This window comes from Achroia grisella, unplaced genomic scaffold, assembly GCF_030625045.1.
Source record: "Achroia grisella isolate CSIRO2021 unplaced genomic scaffold, CSIRO_AGI_Agris_v1 utg1241, whole genome shotgun sequence".
NCBI lineage: Eukaryota > Metazoa > Arthropoda > Insecta > Lepidoptera > Pyralidae > Achroia > Achroia grisella.
Genome location: NW_026712604.1, coordinates 845,527 through 865,730, shown reverse-complemented (window position 1 = coordinate 865,730; position 20,204 = coordinate 845,527). Strand labels below are relative to the sequence as shown.

Sequence of the window (20,204 nt, the reverse complement as noted above, 5' to 3'; positions counted from 1 at the left end):
ACAGAACTCACAGAAGACTCAAGATAACCAGTGTCCTGTGCAGCCTATTGACGTTTTAACTTGTGTTTGCTGATGCTGCAGTAAAAAATAATGTTATCCCCTTTTGATACTCATAGCTTTGCATTTGTGTAACCAGCTTAACACTATAGGTGTAAATTTCTACTGTACGTTAAAGCTATCTCTGATCTGTGCTCTACAATATCATACAATATGTCTAATGGAAACAAAAAAATTGTTTATTGAGATATGTATGGTTGCTCTTTTAAATGTTTTTTGATGTTCTTGACCAAATTATTAATGAATTATTGAAGAGAATATCCAAAACTAAATAAACTGTTTCAAAATGGACGAAGTAGCTAAATTAGAACATCTTTCTCTTGTGTCGAAAGTGTGTACAGAATTAGACAATCATTTGGGTTTGAATGACAAAGATTTGGGTAAGTAGTTATTTTTTAGAAAATTATGATGAAATGGTGAATTCACGTATGTTGAATGGTTAGGCCTGGGGGGCCTACTATTGTAGTAAATGATAAAAATACCAGGAGGACTCTTTCAGGTTACTTCACCCATTGTGGTGAATTCACCATGAATTTGAATGAAAACAATCCTGATTTTAAGGTCTAATAATCCCCATTAGTAACAATCTCTCCCATTACTAAATGTGTGACTACTTGATGCAATACATTTGCTACATAGTAACTATTATTGTAACATCTTTAAATACTAATAATACTATGAATCAAATATGAATAAGAATAATAGAAAAAATGAATCTGTATTTTTGTAAATATGTACAATCTCATTTGAAAAATGATTGTAGATTTGACATTTCATAAGAGTCTGTAATAGAGCTATATGATTAAAGATATTTTGATTGATTGAATCTTAGTCTGCATCCTAATTAAATGTATTTTGGTCTGAACTAATGATAGTGAGAGAGTCAAGTTTCTATTTGTGTACATGTAGGTATACACTATACTAGGTTGTTGATATGATAACTATTTAAATTATTGAATTAGATTTGAACCAAGCAGCAAATATCAGCGCCTAATAGACAATATTTAGCATGATCAAAACTAAACTTAATTATGTCTGAATAAAGTCTATATTATTAAAATGAATACATTCATTTTATTTCATAACAATTTATTATTAGATTATCCTTAAAACATAAAATATTTTGGTTACATTCCTATAACTCTAGAATTTTATGAAAATGTTATTTATACATCCATTCACTTATCATATTGTTCATTCCATTAATGAAAAATTTCAATTGCAGCGGAATTCATAATCGACTTAGCTGCGAAGTATCCTACGTTCGAAGATTTCAAAAAGGCATTAATTGATAATGGAGCTGAATTTTCGGACTCTTTTATGACAAACTTGCTTCGCATTATACAGCATATGAAGCCTGCTAAAACAACTTCTATTACTAATGAAATTGACAATAGCGATAAAAATCCATTGGCAAGAAAGTTTCCTGGCCTGGCAATACCTAATGAGAAAGCACCAGTATTTTCTGATAATAGCAGTGAAGATGAGGAAGACAATAAGAAACACAAAAGGTTAACATCAAAGGATGTATTCAAAGATCAGTCCAAGTCTTCAAGTGATGCAGTTGTGGACCAGGCTATGGCAGAATTGGAAGCCCTGGCTCCCTCTATGGCTGGAGTAAAAGTGGAAACAAAGAAGGAAGACAATAAAAAAGAAGATATAGTTAAGGAAAAAAGTAGAAAAAGAGAAGTGTCTAGAGATAGGAAGGGAAGACGGAGCAAGAGTAGAGAAAGGAGAAGTCATAGTAGAGACAGAAGAAGTAGAAGTAGGAACCGAAGAAGTCATAGTAGAGATAGAAGGAGTAGAAGTAGAGAAAGGCGGAAAAGATCTAGGAGTCGCCATAGACACAGGTCCCGATCAAAGGATAGGCATAGGTCACGATCAAGGCATAGATCTCGTTCAAGGCATGGGTCTCGTCCAAGAGATAGACCTAAGTCCAGAGACAGGTATAGGAGATCAAAATCAAGAGGTAGAGGAAGGAGGTCACATTCTAGAGGCAGAGATAATAAGGATAGGTTTGGAGATTATGCAAAAAAATCCAGGAAAAGAACTCCAGAAATAGAAATGAATGATGACCCAGAGCCAGGGAAGGTATGTATAATATACCTGTACTCGCCTAGAATATATTTGATGTATTTTTCATAATGTAGTTATGTAAAAAATCCTCTATTTATGGATGAATATGGTATCATGTCTGCTTCAATAATGCACACTGATGTGGCATCAGTGGTGGATGATATGTTGAGTATGTAGTCAAGTTACATTGTTAGAATTTCACCAATAATTAACCTCAATTAAAATAGAATAGAAAAAATATATTGTAATATAGAATTGAAATTGAAAACAGACATATTTTTCTACTTATAGAATTAAATTGTTTGAATGAGTAAGCATGCTTTTGATCTGTAGTTAATATTATTACTCTTTAAACTCTATTGTAGTGCAGTGCAGAATGTCCATTTAAAACCATATACTTAAACAGTAAGATTCAATTGTGATATCACATTTCAGTCATTTTGCACTATAGACATTTATCATTTTGTACATTCTATAGACATTTGTCATTTTAGATATTCCATAGACATTTTTATACATTCTTACAGCTTTTTATACATTCTATAGACATTTAGCATTTTGTATGTTACATAAACATTCTCAATTGGAATATAGGCTTTATTAGCTAACACTTCATAATTATCCATTTGAAATTGCAATATATTTTAAATTTGAATTTTATTTTAGATCTACAATGGTCGTGTAGCGAACATAGTGCCCTTCGGTTGTTTTGTACAAATAGAGGGTGTGAAGAAGAGATGGGAGGGACTGGTGCATATCTCACAGCTCCGATCTGAGGGCAGGGTTACTAATGTGTCTGATGTTGTCAACAGAGGGGACAAAGTCAAGGTAAGATTTGAACTTAAGTATTAATTACAGAAATAAGAATTATCATATGTATATAGTTTTACTGCAAAGACTGTAAAGTAGTAGCCAGTAAACTGTAACACATTTTATTTGAAATAAATGACCTTTTTTATCGGTCCTCATGATGAGGTAAATTTGTCCTCACATTTAATTTCATTATTCTCCGTTCTGCCCTTTTATTATCCAGAAAAGTAAATAAGCAGACAAACACACTTTCACATTTGTAATTGTTGGCCACTGAGGCCGCAAACGCTTTTGATATTTTTAAATTTATATTTATAGAACAGTTCTTTTTATATGTCATGTTTTTGATAGATTTCATTTGCTACATTTTTATTTATAATTTTCAGATATATATCATATTTGATTGTTATAATATACCTGTTTTCATCATTCAGACAACCATACAGTCCTCTGATCCATTACTGTAATATTAGTAGGTATTATACGGAATATGATTGTGGACGAACATTAAGATCGAACAAAGAAAAATTGATGAACTGTGTGAAAGATGATATGGGTGATAGCAAAATCTACATTAATTAGCTTTATTGTTAATTGCATATCTTTCTGTTGTAGGTGAAAGTATTGTCAGTGACTGGCCAGAAAGTTTCATTGACCATGAAGGATGTATGCCAAGAAACAGGGAAGGATCTAAATCCAACGTCACACGCCCATTTGGAGGTAAAGTATTAAAATTGACATGCTATTTTTCTTAATATATTGTTATTTTGTTAATGGAATATTATATAAGAGCTCCAGATATTTTGACGCTCATGACCCAACAGCGTTACAGACATCGTGTGACATGCGAGACACACACACATGTATTGCCATTTCAGGGGACTGAAATATGCCTCTTATCGGTAATTTCACTGCCTAATTGCGCCGTACAACCGAAACACAGTTTACAAATATTATACTGATATAGGTGAGACTGAGATACCGACGCAGATGATTTGACTTACAATTGGTATTGCTACGTCAATATAAATAAATATAAAATTTTATAGAACTTACCAAATATTTTGAACAGCACTTGTAGATTGATAGATGAAATAGTCTGTTATATGTTATTTAAGGAAATTATTGTATTTTAAATAATGTTTCTTTTCTATTGCTGTTACAAAGGATTCTTTTAAAATCTCTGACTTTCGATTTTTATCTAGTGTATTCTAGATTTTTACTACCTACCTAATTCTGTCCAGGCTGAACGCGAAGGTCGTAATCCGGATCGTCCGCCACCAGCGGCAGCAGTCCTCGCCGGCTTACAGGGCTCTCTAGACCCCGACGAGGACTCTAGTCGCAAGCGCGTCACCAGAATATCCAGTCCAGAGAGATGGGAGATTAAACAAGTAAGTATTGTATTAGGATCGAAGCGGATGTTAAGTAATGCATAACTTTCCTCAAGAATTGCTCTACAAAATTTAAAAAAAGTGGTTAACATATGTAGATTTTAGAGATTAACTTTATCATATTACTACTACTAGCTGATACCGCAAAAAATGTTTGCCATATAAATAAAAAAATAGGGGTTGATATATTTTATAATTAAAATATATATATATAAAAACATTTGGGTTGTCCACTGTGATCATATAAAAATGTTCTATTCTCTCTGGATATAAAACACAATTTTATATGATTCTTGTTCATAAGTTTCGAAATAATTTAGATAATATACATTTCCATTATCTATATTATTTCGAAAATCATGTATGTTCGTTTTTTCTTCATACTCATCAAAAGGGTTTCACTTCTTTATGGACAGATCTAAATGTATATAAATTTAATTTAGATATATTATATAAATTAATATTTTTTCAGATGATATCATCCGGTGTTATAGACAAGAGTGAGTTGCCAGACTTTGATGAGGAGACTGGATTACTTCCAAAAGACGAAGATGGTGAAGCAGACATAGAAATAGAATTAGTTGAAGAGGAGCCACCATTCCTGCAAGGTCATGGTAGAGCATTACACGATCTGTCACCTGTCAGAATAGTTAAGAACCCAGACGGCTCTCTAGCCCAAGCTGCTATGATGCAGTCAGCTCTAGCGAAAGAGAGAAGAGAACAGAAGATGCTGCAGCGAGAGCAAGAAATGGAGAGTCTACCGACTGGTCTCAATAAGAATTGGATAGATCCTTTACCAGAGTCTGATGGTAGAGCTCTAGCAGCCAATATGAGAGGCACGGGCATCACACCGCAGGACCTTCCGGAGTGGAAGAAACACGTCATTGGAGGAAAGAAATCTTCATTCGGAAAGAAGACGAACTTGTCTCTGTTAGAGCAGAGACAGTCTCTGCCTATATATAAATTAAGAGATGAGTTAACAAAGGTATGTATACTGAGCTTTACATATGTTCTTGTTAAAGATCTTTTTTTTTTCTTTTAAACTAAAATTGTTAACATATTGACAATCTAAGAGGAAAATAGTCAGCTACTAACGGCACAGACTTTATAAGAAAGTTAATATATAATAATCTAAGAGATTCCGTCCTGTACATAGAATATTTATAAGAAAAACTATATTATTAGGCAACTTTATCAACGTATGAGGACCCAAAATAAAAAAAAAATGTTAGAATGTCTGTTTGTTTGCCTGTGTGTTTGTGATTTAAGTATTATGATAAGCTGCACTTAAAATGTAGTGTTTGATTTATTCTAATCGGTATTTATATTGGTACTAACAAAAATGTTATACTATTCTTAATTCACTACGGGTATCAAAGTCGCGAACTTAGCTTTTTATTTGGCACGTTCTGATGCCTTAAGGATTTTGATTTACTTACGTTTTTTATTTAATTACAGGCCGTTACAGATAATCAAATCCTAATAGTAATCGGCGAGACGGGGTCCGGTAAGACTACGCAGATAACCCAGTACCTCGCAGAGTGCGGGCTGACTGCGCGCGGGAAGATCGCCTGCACGCAACCGCGCAGGGTGGCCGCCATGTCCGTCGCCAAGAGGGTCGCCGAGGAGTTCGGCTGCCGGCTCGGGCAGGAGGTCGGCTACACCATCCGTTTCGAGGACTGTACCAGCCCGGAAACTGTTATCAAGTAATATATGTGTTTATTTTATTTAGGATTCTGATTAACTAACGCACTCTATCTAACCATGTTGAAAGCTCCAAAATTTTAGGTGTTTATTAACCTACCTCCAAAGACTAAGTGTCTAACACCATAGACAGTTAAGGGCCTGAACCTTTGATATGAAATCGAAAACTTTTAGTATATGAGTTCTATTATAAAGTGTCCTGTTAAAGTTAATGAATAAATAAATAATACTGAACAATTCACACAGACAGAGACATCCAGTCCAATACTTAAATATTCAAATACTTAAATACATAATATACATAGAAAACGCCCAGACCAATACAAACAATCATACTCATGAACACAAATATGAGGTATACGGCTGAGGAACACAATTCGCGACCATCAGTAGATATGTTAAATCGTTGGAGCACAGTAAGTTATGTGCTTTGTTAACAACTTATTATATTAATTTTTCAATACCTAAAATATAAACAAATATAATCAGTTTAAGTATAACAATAATAATTGACTGCCGAGGTAAGTTGTCTAATAACTTTGACCAAACACTTATAAACCATTATGCAATCCGCAGGTACATGACAGACGGTATGTTACTCCGAGAATGCCTCATGGACTTGGATCTGAAGACCTACTCCGTAATCATGTTAGACGAGGCTCACGAGAGGACCATCCACACCGACGTATTGTTCGGCCTGCTGAAACAAGCGGTGCAGAAACGTCCAGAACTTAAGCTGATCGTCACATCAGCTACATTGGATGCTGTCAAGTTTTCACAATACTTCTTTGAAGCACCAATCTTTACTATACCCGGACGAACCTTCCCCGTGGAAGTATTATACACGAAAGAACCAGAAACAGATTACCTGGACGCATCATTGATCACAGTCATGCAGATACACTTGAGGGAACCGCCCGGAGACATCTTGCTGTTCTTGACTGGTCAGGAGGAAATTGATACCGCATGTGAGATATTATATGAGAGGATGAAATCCTTGGGACCTGATGTGCCAGAGCTGATCATATTACCGGTATATTCGGCGCTGCCATCGGAGATGCAAACGAGGATTTTTGAACCTGCCCCTCCTGGCTCGAGGAAGGTGGTCATAGCAACCAACATAGCTGAGACTTCGCTCACTATTGATGGTATTTACTATGTGGTAGATCCAGGATTTGTGAAACAGAAAGTGTACAATTCAAAAACGGGGATGGATTCGTTGGTTGTGACACCCATTTCACAGGTAAATATATTTTGTACACTCATATTATTTTTTGACATTTATGCAAGCTGTAATCAAAGGAAGGACTACTAGATATAGAGTAAATGTAGTGGAATAAACTGAAGCTATTTATACATGTTTACTATTTATTTACAACTATTATTTTACATCTTAATGAAAATATAAATATTGTATTATAGTATAGCGACTTAATATTGTTGAGCTTAAAAAAAGTTAACAAATAGCAGCAATGTTTGCCATCTAAAGAATTATTGCTATTATCGATAAGTTTGATGGTAGAAGGATATAAATTTAGGGTTGTATTAACGATTTTATGATAAAGATATAAATAAATGAAGATATTATGCAAGTATACTAAGCCACATAGATATGAAAGTGCTCATGGTAAAGAACAACTTTTGTTCTACCAAAAATAAGTTTAAAATTCTTATATAAAACATTAACGATAAAAACAGACAACATCTGATATCATCAGCCTTAACATGATAGGAAAATTATGTAACGACATTGATAGTCTTTATAAATGAAAATCAGAGTTGTGTCTGTTGGCCGCAGCTGGTCTCTGCAGCTTCACCCGAGGATAGGGGGGATTTTTTATTCCGTCTCCTCGCAAGTGTGTTGAGAAACTTTGTACGGTATAGGTACGTGCGTATTTAACACATTTGTCTTTGTAATGCATACGCATTTGGCTTGGGCTAAAATTCCACCTCATGTGTTATAACCATCATAACGCACTTATGTTGTAATATACTATAATGGAGTATGTAACGTTTGTATTTTTGTAGGCGGCAGCGAAACAGCGTGCCGGGCGCGCGGGCCGTACCGGGCCGGGCAAGTGCTACCGGCTGTACACGGAGCGCGCCTACCGCGACGAGATGCTGCCCACGCCCGTGCCGGAGATACAGCGCACCAACCTCGCCACCACAGTATGTACACTCTACACATGCACGCACACATGCCTATGTCTTAGTACAAGCTGACGAACCGAGGCAGTGAAATAGCAATGAACAAAAACAACATTAACTTCACTATCAGCATAAGGACTATAAATAAAATATAACAAAAATATCACACAGTGCCCTTTTGTCCTAATTTAACCAGAGCTTGTGTGAACTTCGTATTTAAATACATAGATTTTCCAAATGCTTCTGTATTTACCGTGGAATCGTAACCGGGACTATCGGAAGTAAGTCATTGGCGCTTTAGATTCTGTGATCTAGGACTAACTGTCCTGACATATTAATATTCTATTAATGTTAGTAGTTTATAATCTCACGCAGTAATATTATATTGTTATGTTTCTACAGGTGCTTCAGTTGAAGACGATGGGTATAAACGATCTGCTGCATTTCGACTTCATGGACGCGCCACCCGTTGAATCGCTCATTATGGCGCTTGAACAATTGCATTCGCTGTCAGCTCTAGACTCTGAGGGGTTGCTCACGAGGCTCGGTCGCAGAGTAAGTAGCTTAATTTATGTTTTTTTATGTAATCGGAGAGATGGGAGGATGATATAAGGACAGGGCCTCGACCAACATGGAGAAGGAAAGCATAGTACAAAAGAATGTGGAGTCTGTAAGAGGAGGCTTATCTATCTTAGGACAAGCTGATGAGCTAAGGCAGTGAAATATAAATAAACAAGAATAAAATTAACTTGTTTATCACAATAAGGACTATAAATAAAGTGTGATAGGAATAGAAACCAAGTAAGCTATATTGTTGTGCCTCAACCAGACTCAGTCTAATTACTCCTCCATCCTAAGGCTGCTTAGAAGTAATCACTATTTAGCGGTATGGCCGCCCATTGTTGTCGCTATATTGTAATTATGTTTTTCTTTGTATTTGGTATATATATTAATTTTTGTAATTGTTATTTTCTTTCTTTGAGAGGAACAAATTTTAAACGTTTTTCATTTAATTTCAATATTGGTAGTGGTAAAGTCGCATATTGAAATTATTCACTCCAAGTATAGGTATCACAAAATATATTTTTGCACCTGTGGTACAATTGCAGTGCTATTCTTTTGTCCTAACTCATTAGAGTTAGGACAAAAGTATCACGCCAATACTGAGTAATTTCTCTGCTCAATCTCAACCCTCACGTTATAATACAGTAAATGAGAAATTTGATGGAAGGAGAGAGTCTCTCCTTCCAAGGACCGATTCTGACATTTGACTATTCCATTTGGGATTACTGGCATGAGTATATTTCAATGACTTAAAATACTTTTTCTTTCAGATGGCCGAATTCCCCTTAGAACCAAACCTCTCAAAGATTCTCATAATGTCAGTAGCACTACAGTGCTCTGATGAAATTCTGACCATAGTCTCAATGTTAAGCGTCCAGAATGTCTTCTACCGACCGAAGGATAAGCAGGCCCTTGCTGATCAGAAGAAGGCCAAGTTCAACCAGCCGGAGGGTGATCATCTCACACTGCTAGCAGTCTATAACAGCTGGCGAAACAACAAATTCTCAAATGCCTGGTGCTATGAAAACTTCGTGCAAATTAGGACGCTGAAAAGAGCGCAAGATGTTAGAAAACAGCTTCTCGGTATTATGGATAGGTAAGTTTGTTCGTACATATTGTTAATAAGTAGTGGTCACCCATTGGTCGAAATTAGACCAAATTTCATTTAAATTATTAGTTGAACATTAAAAAGATTATATCGTCAAACACTACACTTCTATATGTGTGTTTCAAATACATGGTAGAGTGTGTAATGTTTTTTTTTATTGATTTAATGTATTTTATATGCATAATTAAAAAAATATATTAGAATTCTGCACTCTATATAAACTATGTGTGCCAGATTTCATACTCTTCTGACCGCGCAATTTTCGTAACAAAGGTTATAATGTGTATTTTATATAATGATGAGGACAAACTGTCCCAGGTCGTGGAGTTGGTACGATACAAATATTTTGTATATTCTATTCTGTCTTAAAAAAAAATGTATTTCTATTAGTCTTCAGTATCTATACAATGGGATTAAGAATAGATCCCGCTGAATGAATTTGATGTTATTTATTAGCATATATAATTTTTTAATATATTTCCACAGACACAAATTAGATGTAGTATCGGCCGGTAAGAATACTGTGAGAATTCAAAAGACGATATGCTCAGGCTTCTTCAGGAATGCTGCGAAGAAGGACCCTCAGGAGGGCTACAGAACACTGGTGGACAGTCAAGTGGTGTACATACATCCATCCAGTGCACTTTTTAATAGACAACCAGAATGGTGAGTTATCTGTGGCTTTCTATTATATTCTTATTAATAGTATAACATAATATAATGTAGTATAAATTATAGTTCTGTCTTATTAATTAATTACAAATATTTATCAATAATATTATTATATGTTAAATAACAGTATCATAAAATGCCACCATTCATCTATTCTATGATCTCATTACTATATCAGCTGAAAATGTTACCATATCTGGACAACATCTTTGGTGCAAAACATGTTATATGTATAGTTTAAGGTATTTTAATAAATTGCAACCATTTATTGAAAAAAATCGTAGCATATATGATTTATTTTTACAAAATATTGAATTTGGTAACTTATTTCATTTTTTAATAATACATAACTGTCTCTTCATCAGGGTAATCTATCACGAGCTGGTACAAACCACTAAGGAGTATATGCGTGAAGTGACCACAATAGACCCTAAATGGCTGGTGGAGTTCGCACCAGCATTCTTCAAGTTCTCCGATCCGACCAAACTATCCAAGTTTAAGAAGAACCAAAGACTGGAACCGCTGTATAATAAATATGAAGAGCCCAATGCTTGGCGAATATCTAGAGTCCGAAGGAGGAGGAATTAAATTTTGTACAGTCACTTGTAATAAATTATTACCCTGTACATATGTTGCTGTTTCTGTTTTTTACCTGTTCTGTTTGTTATCGCCTTATGGGACTTAGTTTAGGTTATGAAACGAGAGCTATGTCAATCTTTGACGATATAAAATTCCATTAACAATTCAGTGTCTTCAATTTCACTAAATATTAGTGAGATTCTTTAATCTTACAATAAATCAATAATTCGTTATTTGTAAAATTACACTACAGATTAGTTCATTAATATTCTGAATGGTCAATTCTCGATTAAATAACTGTATAATCTAATAGAACAAACCAAACTTAATAAAAAAAAAAACAAATATGATGTCCGCTGTCAATGTCAAAGTAATCAAAGTGACAGATAGCAAAATTTTTCAACAGAATCTTGATTCGGTTCTATTTTTGTTATAAATTTCTAAAATAATGGGCAAATTATTTATTGCAGTAAGAATAAAGTCGTAATAAATAATTCAGATATTGTTATTCTAACACTTGCGGTATAACAGTATGGAGTTCTTTTCGGAAATAATAGGCGAAACTGTTATCTTGGGAATAGACTCCCTTATTTTAGGATTTTGCCTAAAACAACTCAGCAAATGCAAACATATATTAAATACTTTACAGGTAAATAACAAAATATAAATGATAAAAGCACAAAATAATTATTACCTTTTATATTATATTTAGAACGTATGAAAAAGTAACCTGCAGAGCGTAACACATTAGTATTGTTATTTTCTTGTAATTGGCTAATAAATTATTAATAAATAATCCCTGCGCTACTGCGTATATCGTTATAAAGTATCCAAGTATTATTTATTATCGATAAGGTAGGATATCGTAGTTTAAGTAATCAAAAAAGTACCAAATGTTAGGTTAGTAGTACTGTAAATAATTATGCAATTATACATTGCAGACTGCACCAGTACTAGATATAGACTCCACACTTAATAAGGAGATCAATAAATACCCAAATAACACAATACCATTTGTGGTAATCCGAGGACTTGTTAAACCACTTGGCAACCCCATTACCAGCAATTACAACAACTCCGTCACTGGAGTCATACAGAGGTAATGCTAATTTGTAAAATGTCATAAAATTAGTACTAACTATTATTATAATATATTTTTTAAGCAATTTAGGACTAATATTTTTTAGTTCATATTATTAAATAGAAATAGAAATAGAAATAATCTTTATTCAAATAAACTCATTACAAGCACTTTTGAATAGTCACATATTAGATCCTACCACTCATTCGGAATGCAGATTCATCACAAGAAGAATGAGCAAGAAACTTGTGTGTTGCTCTTTTAAATAGATATAACAAGTAAGAGGCATGCGATAATCAACATAGAAGTCGCAACGCACTCATTATTAATGTAATCAGATAATATTGTCAGTGCTATAGATTTAAAGTTTTTCTATAAAAACATTATTATCTTAACGACTGATTATTGTAAAGTTCTAGAATGTTTAATCCATTTCCTAACCAAAAATGACGGTGTAAACCCCTTTCAGTCTGGTCACAGTACAGGAACAGCACTCGTAAAAATCACTGATGATATTAGATCGGGTATGGAAAATGGCCAGTTCACAATCCTCACCCTTCTTGACTTCAGTAATGCCTTCAACACCGTAGACTTTGACATCCTCGTGGAATTACTGTGCTCTCTCAACATCTCCACCTGTAGTTGAATGGTTTCTCTATTATATGGGCGTTAGCAGAGCATTTGCACAGGTGACACATTTTCATCTAGGTGTAATACAATAAAATACCTTTGCCAGTGTTCCTCAAGGTGGCGTTTTATGTCCTTTACTTTTTGCAGTCTTTATGAACTCCTTAAAGTTGGAGATTACCTTATTGACTTCTTCCTACCATCTATATGCAGATGATTTACAAATTTCTTATCAGGCCTCACAAGATAAACTAAATGATACTATTACTGTTGTTAATAATGATCTCAGGCGCATAACAAACTGGTGTAGAGCTTTTAGATTGACAGCCAATACTACAAAAATACAAGTCATTGTAGTTGGCAGCTCAAGACACATCAGTAAGATTGGCTGGTCCATAGTCAATAAAATTGAAGTGGATATAATAGTGATTCCATTTAGCAATGTAGTAAAAAACTTGGGTTTCCTTATCTATGTCTATCTTGGGGACCTTGAGCAGTTAGCAGGAAAGTCTTTGGGCTCACTGCAGAGGCTGCATAATTTCCTGCCTATTGCTACCAAAATTACGCTATCTCAATCTCTTCTTCATCCTATACTTAATTACGCTGGCACTTGTTATTCCAACATTACAGAAAACCAACTTAATAAACTTGAGCGACTTCAAAATACTTATATCACTATTGTTTTCGGGCTTCGAAAATATGATCATGGCTTCTCATTCGTTTTCGCTGGAATATTCACATTCTTACCCTTCTTCATAACATTCTCTATAACCCTTCGACTCCTTACTATATAAAGGAGCGGTTTATTTCCTTTCATAGCTCGCATACCGTTGATCTTAGGTTGTCAGAAAGTCTCCTGTTGAAGACACCAAGACATAGCACAATGATTTATGACAAATTGTTCCGTGTACTGGATGTTCGTCTTTGGAACGAACAACCAGTATCTATTCGAAGAATAACATCATTGCTGAGTTTCAAATTACGTATTAGAAACTACTACTTTTGTAAGTTATATTTTGTACATATATGTATGTATTTATTTATATATGTATATTATATTATATATGTGTGTATTCAAAATTATGTAATTTGTATATACATATAGTTAATTTAACATCACTACTCACTATATATTATTGTTACACATCGACCAGTCTCAAGTTTAATTGCTCCTCTACATCGTAAGGTTGCCTGGAAGAAATCGCTCTTCAGCGATAAGGCCGCCTATTATTCTCTTTTTAGATTGTCAATGTTATATGTTTATACATATTTATACATTAATAGTGTATATAAGTGCTTGTTTGTATTCTGTGAAGAGAATAAAGAATTTTCATTTTTTCATTTAATTTCATTAATTTATTAGTTAGTCAATATTACGAGTAATCCATAATGCTTTAAATTTTTATTACTTTACTACATATTATAGTTCATATATTTCCAGATTCTCTTGAAATGGAAGCTTTTATGGTACTTGCCCTGTTTTAAGGTTACTGAATAAAATAATAATCATTTACAAATAATTTGATAGATATATATTAAATATCCTATTATATATAATTACAGGCTAACAATCAAAGAACATGTGATAGCAAGAACATCTGCCGGGTTTTGGTCAGATCAAACTCGGACCATTCACGAAGTGTGCAACTCCACACCATTCGTCCTTAACAATGGAAAGTACAATATTGAAGTTGTGGATGCACTGGCCGCAGAACTTCTTGGTAAGATGTCTAGAATTTAATATTCAATTTATTTTATTTTTTTAATAGTGTATAAATATGGGGCCATTCAAGTATTGCGTAAGCACTATGGGGGAGTGGTGTCTTAACTTTGCTTATTTTAGATGATATGGGGGGTAGGGGAGTCTAGATGATGATTACGTCATGGGTAGTTATTTACTTTTTTACACTAATGGCAACCCTCACATTGTCATTGCTGAAAAAATAATACATTCATTGAAATTTTTTTACGTAGGCATGAGGGGAGGGGGTAAGACCTTTGCTTTACTTTTGCTGACAAGAGGGATGGCGAATCTGCCTACGTAATACTTGAACGGCCCCTATGTAGGGAACATATTTTCTGTCTGAATAACACTCTAAAGTTTTGTTATATTTTAAGGTATACCTTAATTACTTGGCTAATTCATCAAGTAGTAGCTACTTCATGAATTAAAAAGGCCTTCCATTGTAGTTTTTAAATTTATATTTCTTGATTATTACCCATACTTATTGATATAAATTATGTAATAATCAATTCTTGTGGTCACATATTTTAAAGGATCTATCAAACAAATCGAAAAACAGCCCAACCGCTTAGCAAAGACATGATGAAAGCAAGACAAATTGGTTGAAAACAAAACGAAAAATGCCTCAGGATCTTATAAAATAAATAAAAGTGTAGGAGGATGTGTGTGACACATGAACATGCCATGACGTGAACCCAACATACTATTAAATGTTTAAATATAGTAACAGATTGTAGTACACAAAAAAAATATCTTGTGCTCACGTCTTTTAAACAAGAGACCTCTTTGGGTTGGACACCCTGTTTTTTATTTATTGCGACCTTTTCTACCTTTCAAACAGTGGTGTATGTAATGCCTGCATTGCAATCTTGATTTCATTTGTTACTTTCACAGACATGGACGTCATTTCCGATAAGTTTGAACCTATGTCCCCCGGAGTTATTGACCACGTGTGGGGCTTTTTCTCCGGAGTTCGACAGCGCGGCCTACAAACTATGGAGGAAATGCTCCGGGATGGTTCCTATATCACAGCAATTGGCGAGCTGAGTAGAAGTAACACCGGGGCACTAAAGATTCAGCCGCCTAAAGATGGCCTACCGTTGTACTTGACAACTGCCACTAAGTCCAGTATTTTGAAGAGGCTAGCAAGTTCTAGAGATTTCTTAAGGTGTGTTCAGTTATATACAATATTTGTAATTGGCAATATTTATTTGCATCTTTTTTTATAATGCTTTATTGCACAACATTAAATTTGGACGCAATGAAAAATTAAATAGAAGATTGAAAAAAAAGCGGGTACAAAATGCAGTCTTATCACTAACGTGATCTTTTCCAGACAACATTACTAAAAATAGAATTTAATTCATAATTAAAAATAGCAATTAGGCAGCACAAAGTGCTGGTGGTAGTGGAGGATTATAAGTGTTTATGATTCAGTTTGAAGTCCCAATTTTATCCTTTTGATGAATAAACAATACATGCAGTATAATACTCAGGTCTTTGTCAAATATGTCGACCATATAATACATATACATAAGACATATATGACATAATATGTCATAAGTATATATTTTAAGTCAACTGTATAAAGTATTATTATAAATTTTAAGATTTACAATCATATGATAAGGATCATATTAAATTACAATTGTTGTTTCAGAGTATTATTAGTGGTATTCGGTTCTGTAGCCGCAGCGGCATCCTGTCGCATTGTATACAAGTATATAAAGCGGAGACGCCGACGCGAGGTCGAAGAGAACATGAAGAAACAGCTGGCGGTGGGGCGCCGAGAGAGGCGCGCGCATGCGCGGGAGAAGAACCTCAGCGAGGTTCAGCTTTGTGTAGTCTGTGCTGAAAATCCTAAAGAGGTATATATTTGTTCTCCTCCTGCAGAGTCAAATTAATAGACTGAAATTAAATTAATTCATTTCATAATGGGTATTATGTAATTTTGTAAAAAGTATGCTGTGGTTACTAATAAATGTAATAAAAGTCAGTAAATCACTAGTATGTCTATTGATTTGCTATATTATGGTATATATTGAGATGGTGAACCATATAAATAAATTAATTCTTAGTTGGTTTTGCATCAAAGTAAAAAAAAAGATTAGAAGGGTTTATTACCTACTATATATCTATATATTATAGCTATCACATAATCCACTTCGTAATATAGGCACAATAATCTGTAATTTTTATAATACTGAGTGAGAACTTTTCTCACTCAGTATTTCCCAGTCACTTTAATAGGCCAAAATGACATCTCATCTTTTACTAATAAAAAGTTGAGTGTAACAATGACTGGCCTCTGGAACTAGTCGCAAAGCCTACCTGCATGAGAATTCCCATGTTTATATTTCAATGTATCTATTTATTTACAGATAATATTGATGCCTTGTGGTCACGTGTGTGTTTGTGAAGATTGCTCTGATCATATCACAGACAACTGCCCCATCTGTCGAGAGAAAATAGAGTCCAGAGCGCCCGCCTTTATAACGTAAAGATATTCTATGTATAGAATTTATGGTTTTATGTACAAAGGATAGGGGTAATATACTACGTTATTTATATTGTAAATGTTTAGGTGCTATTTTAGAAAATTTGATGATACAGTGATCAAATGTATGTATTAAAAATAAAAGAAAATATTTTTTAGCTTTGGGATTTTCAAATTAACAAAATTGAAAGAGTGTTTATAGGCCAGTGCTAATTGTTGTACCCGCCAACTAATAAATAAATACGAAATGTTGAAATATATATTTTTATTGTTAGAATCCAATTTGTAACGATCCCATTCTACCGCATGAGGCAGAACATGTGTCATCTTCATCTACATGGGACTGTTCATCTTCAGAATTCTCCAATGGATCACCAGGATCAATATTAAGCTCGTTAGTTTCTAAATTCGATTCCACTTTGTCAGTTGTTGTATCTGCTAATCCATACTCTTTTAGTAAGGAATTAACTTTTGCATTACTAAGAGATTCTTGTGTCTGATCATTTTCCTTATCATATTTTCTTGAACAACAATTCTTACTATTGCACTTGTTTACATTTTTACTTAAACTATCAATTTTAGTAACACCATTAATTTTTCTACTACACAATCCTGATATACTATTTTTATCTTCTGTTACACGATTGCCACCACTATCGTCCAACTCTGAAATTGCTTCTTTCAAGTTGCTACTCTCTGTCTGCTTCATATGATATTCTTGAAGCATTTTCTTTGCCTTTGAACTCTTACCAATGCCAAGTTTTGGTAATCCTTTATTGAGACCTTCTAGAAGAACACAAGCCTTACAGACCTCCTGAGATGAGACAAAATTACACCTAACACACACCCTCTGTGATGGTAGTGAGACTTCTTCTTTTATTGTCATTGTTTCACCTGAAAGTAGAATGAATAGATTAAAGAGAATATTAACTAATAAATTAAAAATATTCTTAGTTATAAGTTATCTTGTAAACTGTGTAATAAATTAAAATCATGTTGATTTTTAAGTTTGATTAATTTTTAATTGAGAAACTTTGATGTTGAATATTTTTTTCTTATGTGTTGTGTTGATAAAATTTGATTTACCAGAGTATATAATGTCCATAATGCAAGCAGGCCTTATCTTCTCCATGTCCTTCAGCAGAGCTCTGGCATGGCCTCTGTAGGCATTTGGTGCAAAAACACACTCAGTTGAAAAATAAACTAGCTTCTTGTAATGTGCATACATTACAATTTCCTTTTCATATGTGTACTTGAGTGGTTTTACTCTTGGTATAGTGCCCTCACTGCCCTGAAAAATTTATATTGATATTTGTATTGTTTAAAAAGCAAGATTTCACAGTAGAAACAAGAGAGAAATGGAGATTGCTAGTTATGTGGACTGATGACCCCATTACTAGTAATGTATCCACCCTATCAGGTAGACATCCATGCGGTACCCCTAGAAACCATCACGATCAACTCCTGGTGAATTTGTCATGATAACTGAGCTACTCATATTATTGAGTGCACCATTCCATTATCATCCATTAAAAAAACAGCAAAATAAGTGCTAATGTAGTCCACATAATTTTGTTATTTAATTTTGCTTACTGTTGTTATGGCTGTGCATCTTTTCAATCTGGCAATGTCTCCTCTCAGTACATTCATCAGAACTGTCTCGGCTATATCATCTGCATTGTGGCCAGTGGCTATACACTTGACACCCAGCATCGCCGCTCCCCGGTCTAGCGCCTGTCTTCTAAATACACCACAAAAAGTACAGTTGTTCTTTCTACCAATTTGTGCTACAATTTCGTCCATTGTCCATCCATACAACTCTTTGTATGATAATATTTTTAAAGGCATTTTATAATCATCACGATTCTGTTTCACAGTCTCAAGACTATCATCACGGTATCCAGTGATACCTTCATCTATAGATAGCAGCATTAAGTTCAATCCATAATCATGTCGCTCATTAAGGGTTTTTAAAATGTGTGCAAGTACAGTGGAGTCTTTACCACCAGATGCAGCTACAGCTACTGAATCTCCCCTGTTAAATAGCTCTCCTTTTGTAATTGTGTAGTGTATTTCAGATTCAAATGCCCAATAAAAACATTCCTTGCAAAGAGCATCACCCGTTTTTGGCCTCTGAAACAGTAATTATAATTTGTAATTAGAATTGTCATTTTGTATGTTTAATAACTATGATATATGCTGTCCTTCTGTTCAAACATCATCAAAAGTATAGTGAGACTATTGATTTTTTTAATGTTTGCAAATAAATGTTGTAGTCCATAAATATCAGAACTGCTATGATAATGTCAAATGTGATTTCAACATTCACATAACATACTAAATGTGTAATGTAAAACATTTAAATTAAAATTAATTAAATAATTTATTTAAATGAGCAACGTCCTAATTTCTGACTTATTCTGTGATGAGTCTGCTTTCTGAATGAGCAATGGGAAAACAAAAATATTATATGACTATTCAAAAGTGCTTCTTTTAAATTTATTTGAATAAATATTATTTCTATTTCATAATTAAAAGTACATAAGGTGCGTCAGTCAACGATGGCTGGTGCAGAGAATAATATGCTCACTGTAAGATACTTAATGTGGTTACAGTATCAAGTAGGAGTATTATAAATAATGTAGTAAGTCGAAGGCCTTACTACAGTGCACTACCCTGTAGGCATTAAGGCAAATTTCAACAGTTAGATTAATATAAAACTTTATCAGCGATATATAATTATGTTGTCTGGGGACTCAAATCAAAAAAGCTTACCATATTTTATACATGTGTACCTGAGAATAAATATTAGTATGAAAAACTAACCTCTATTTAAATTACTTACTTTTAATACAGCATTTTTCCCACAATTTGCTCTACAAGATACAGGCATTGTACGGGCAGGCTATGTGTTATTTTAACTTCTTTTAAATGTTTTTTAATAGTGATTTCATTAAATTATAAATAAAATATTCTATTATATATCATATTATTCACAACATGAAATATGACTGTGACAGACTGCTGACTTGTAAACAACAGCACAGACTAAGTAAAAATACAGAGGTTAACTAGGGCGTAAAAAATGTATTTTGTTCTAACAAATGGGCAGAAGGACTTGTATCCCTAGTTAGGAGTAAGGGATA

At 34.0% G+C, this 20,204-nt stretch overlaps 3 protein-coding genes across 3 annotated transcripts; 2 read left to right on the top strand and 1 right to left on the bottom strand.

The window, feature by feature from the left end:
- Positions 1–77: 77 nt before the first annotated feature.
- On the top strand, positions 78–11,148 carry LOC131854680 (ATP-dependent RNA helicase DHX8). Its single transcript, XM_059205814.1, has 13 exons — positions 78–437; positions 1,283–2,148; positions 2,800–2,961; positions 3,559–3,663; positions 4,188–4,334; positions 4,807–5,319; positions 5,793–6,040; positions 6,615–7,281; positions 8,067–8,207; positions 8,589–8,741; positions 9,521–9,846; positions 10,345–10,524; positions 10,896–11,148. The coding sequence occupies exons 1-13, from the start codon at positions 344–346 to the stop codon at positions 11,116–11,118; spliced, it is 3,825 nt and encodes a 1,274-aa protein (XP_059061797.1). The 5' UTR covers positions 78–343; the 3' UTR covers positions 11,119–11,148.
- A 346-nt stretch (positions 11,149–11,494) lies between these two features.
- On the top strand, positions 11,495–17,075 carry LOC131854630 (mitochondrial E3 ubiquitin protein ligase 1-like). Its single transcript, XM_059205757.1, has 6 exons — positions 11,495–11,758; positions 12,051–12,208; positions 14,381–14,538; positions 15,456–15,729; positions 16,222–16,429; positions 16,943–17,075. Exons 1-6 carry the CDS (start codon positions 11,642–11,644, stop codon positions 17,060–17,062), a joined length of 1,035 nt encoding a protein of 344 aa, XP_059061740.1. The 5' UTR covers positions 11,495–11,641; the 3' UTR covers positions 17,063–17,075.
- A 232-nt stretch (positions 17,076–17,307) lies between these two features.
- LOC131854629 (cytoplasmic tRNA 2-thiolation protein 1) lies at positions 17,308–20,074 on the bottom strand. The gene is made up of 4 exons (XM_059205756.1): positions 19,904–20,074; positions 18,652–19,191; positions 18,145–18,349; positions 17,308–17,952 (listed from the first exon to the last, which is right to left on the bottom strand). The coding sequence occupies exons 1-4, from the start codon at positions 19,949–19,951 to the stop codon at positions 17,330–17,332; spliced, it is 1,416 nt and encodes a 471-aa protein (XP_059061739.1). The 5' UTR covers positions 19,952–20,074; the 3' UTR covers positions 17,308–17,329.
- Positions 20,075–20,204: the final 130 nt, after the last annotated feature.

Coding starts and splice junctions, on each gene's coding strand:
- LOC131854629 (XM_059205756.1), bottom strand. CDS start 19,951: ATGCCTGTATCTTGTAGAGCAAATTGTGGGAAAAATGCTGTATTAAAA. Junction 18,350..18,651: donor GATGCACAGCCATAACAACA/GTAAGCAAAATT, acceptor TAAATTTTTCAG/GGCAGTGAGGGCACTATACC. Junction 17,953..18,144: donor TATGGACATTATATACTCTG/GTAAATCAAATT, acceptor TTCTACTTTCAG/GTGAAACAATGACAATAAAA.
- LOC131854680 (XM_059205814.1), top strand. CDS start 344: ATGGACGAAGTAGCTAAATTAGAACATCTTTCTCTTGTGTCGAAAGTG. Junction 7,282..8,066: donor TTGTGACACCCATTTCACAG/GTAAATATATTT, acceptor GTATTTTTGTAG/GCGGCAGCGAAACAGCGTGC. Junction 10,525..10,895: donor TTTAATAGACAACCAGAATG/GTGAGTTATCTG, acceptor TCTCTTCATCAG/GGTAATCTATCACGAGCTGG.
- LOC131854630 (XM_059205757.1), top strand. CDS start 11,642: ATGGAGTTCTTTTCGGAAATAATAGGCGAAACTGTTATCTTGGGAATA. Junction 12,209..14,380: donor GTCACTGGAGTCATACAGAG/GTAATGCTAATT, acceptor ATATAATTACAG/GCTAACAATCAAAGAACATG. Junction 14,539..15,455: donor ACTGGCCGCAGAACTTCTTG/GTAAGATGTCTA, acceptor TTACTTTCACAG/ACATGGACGTCATTTCCGAT.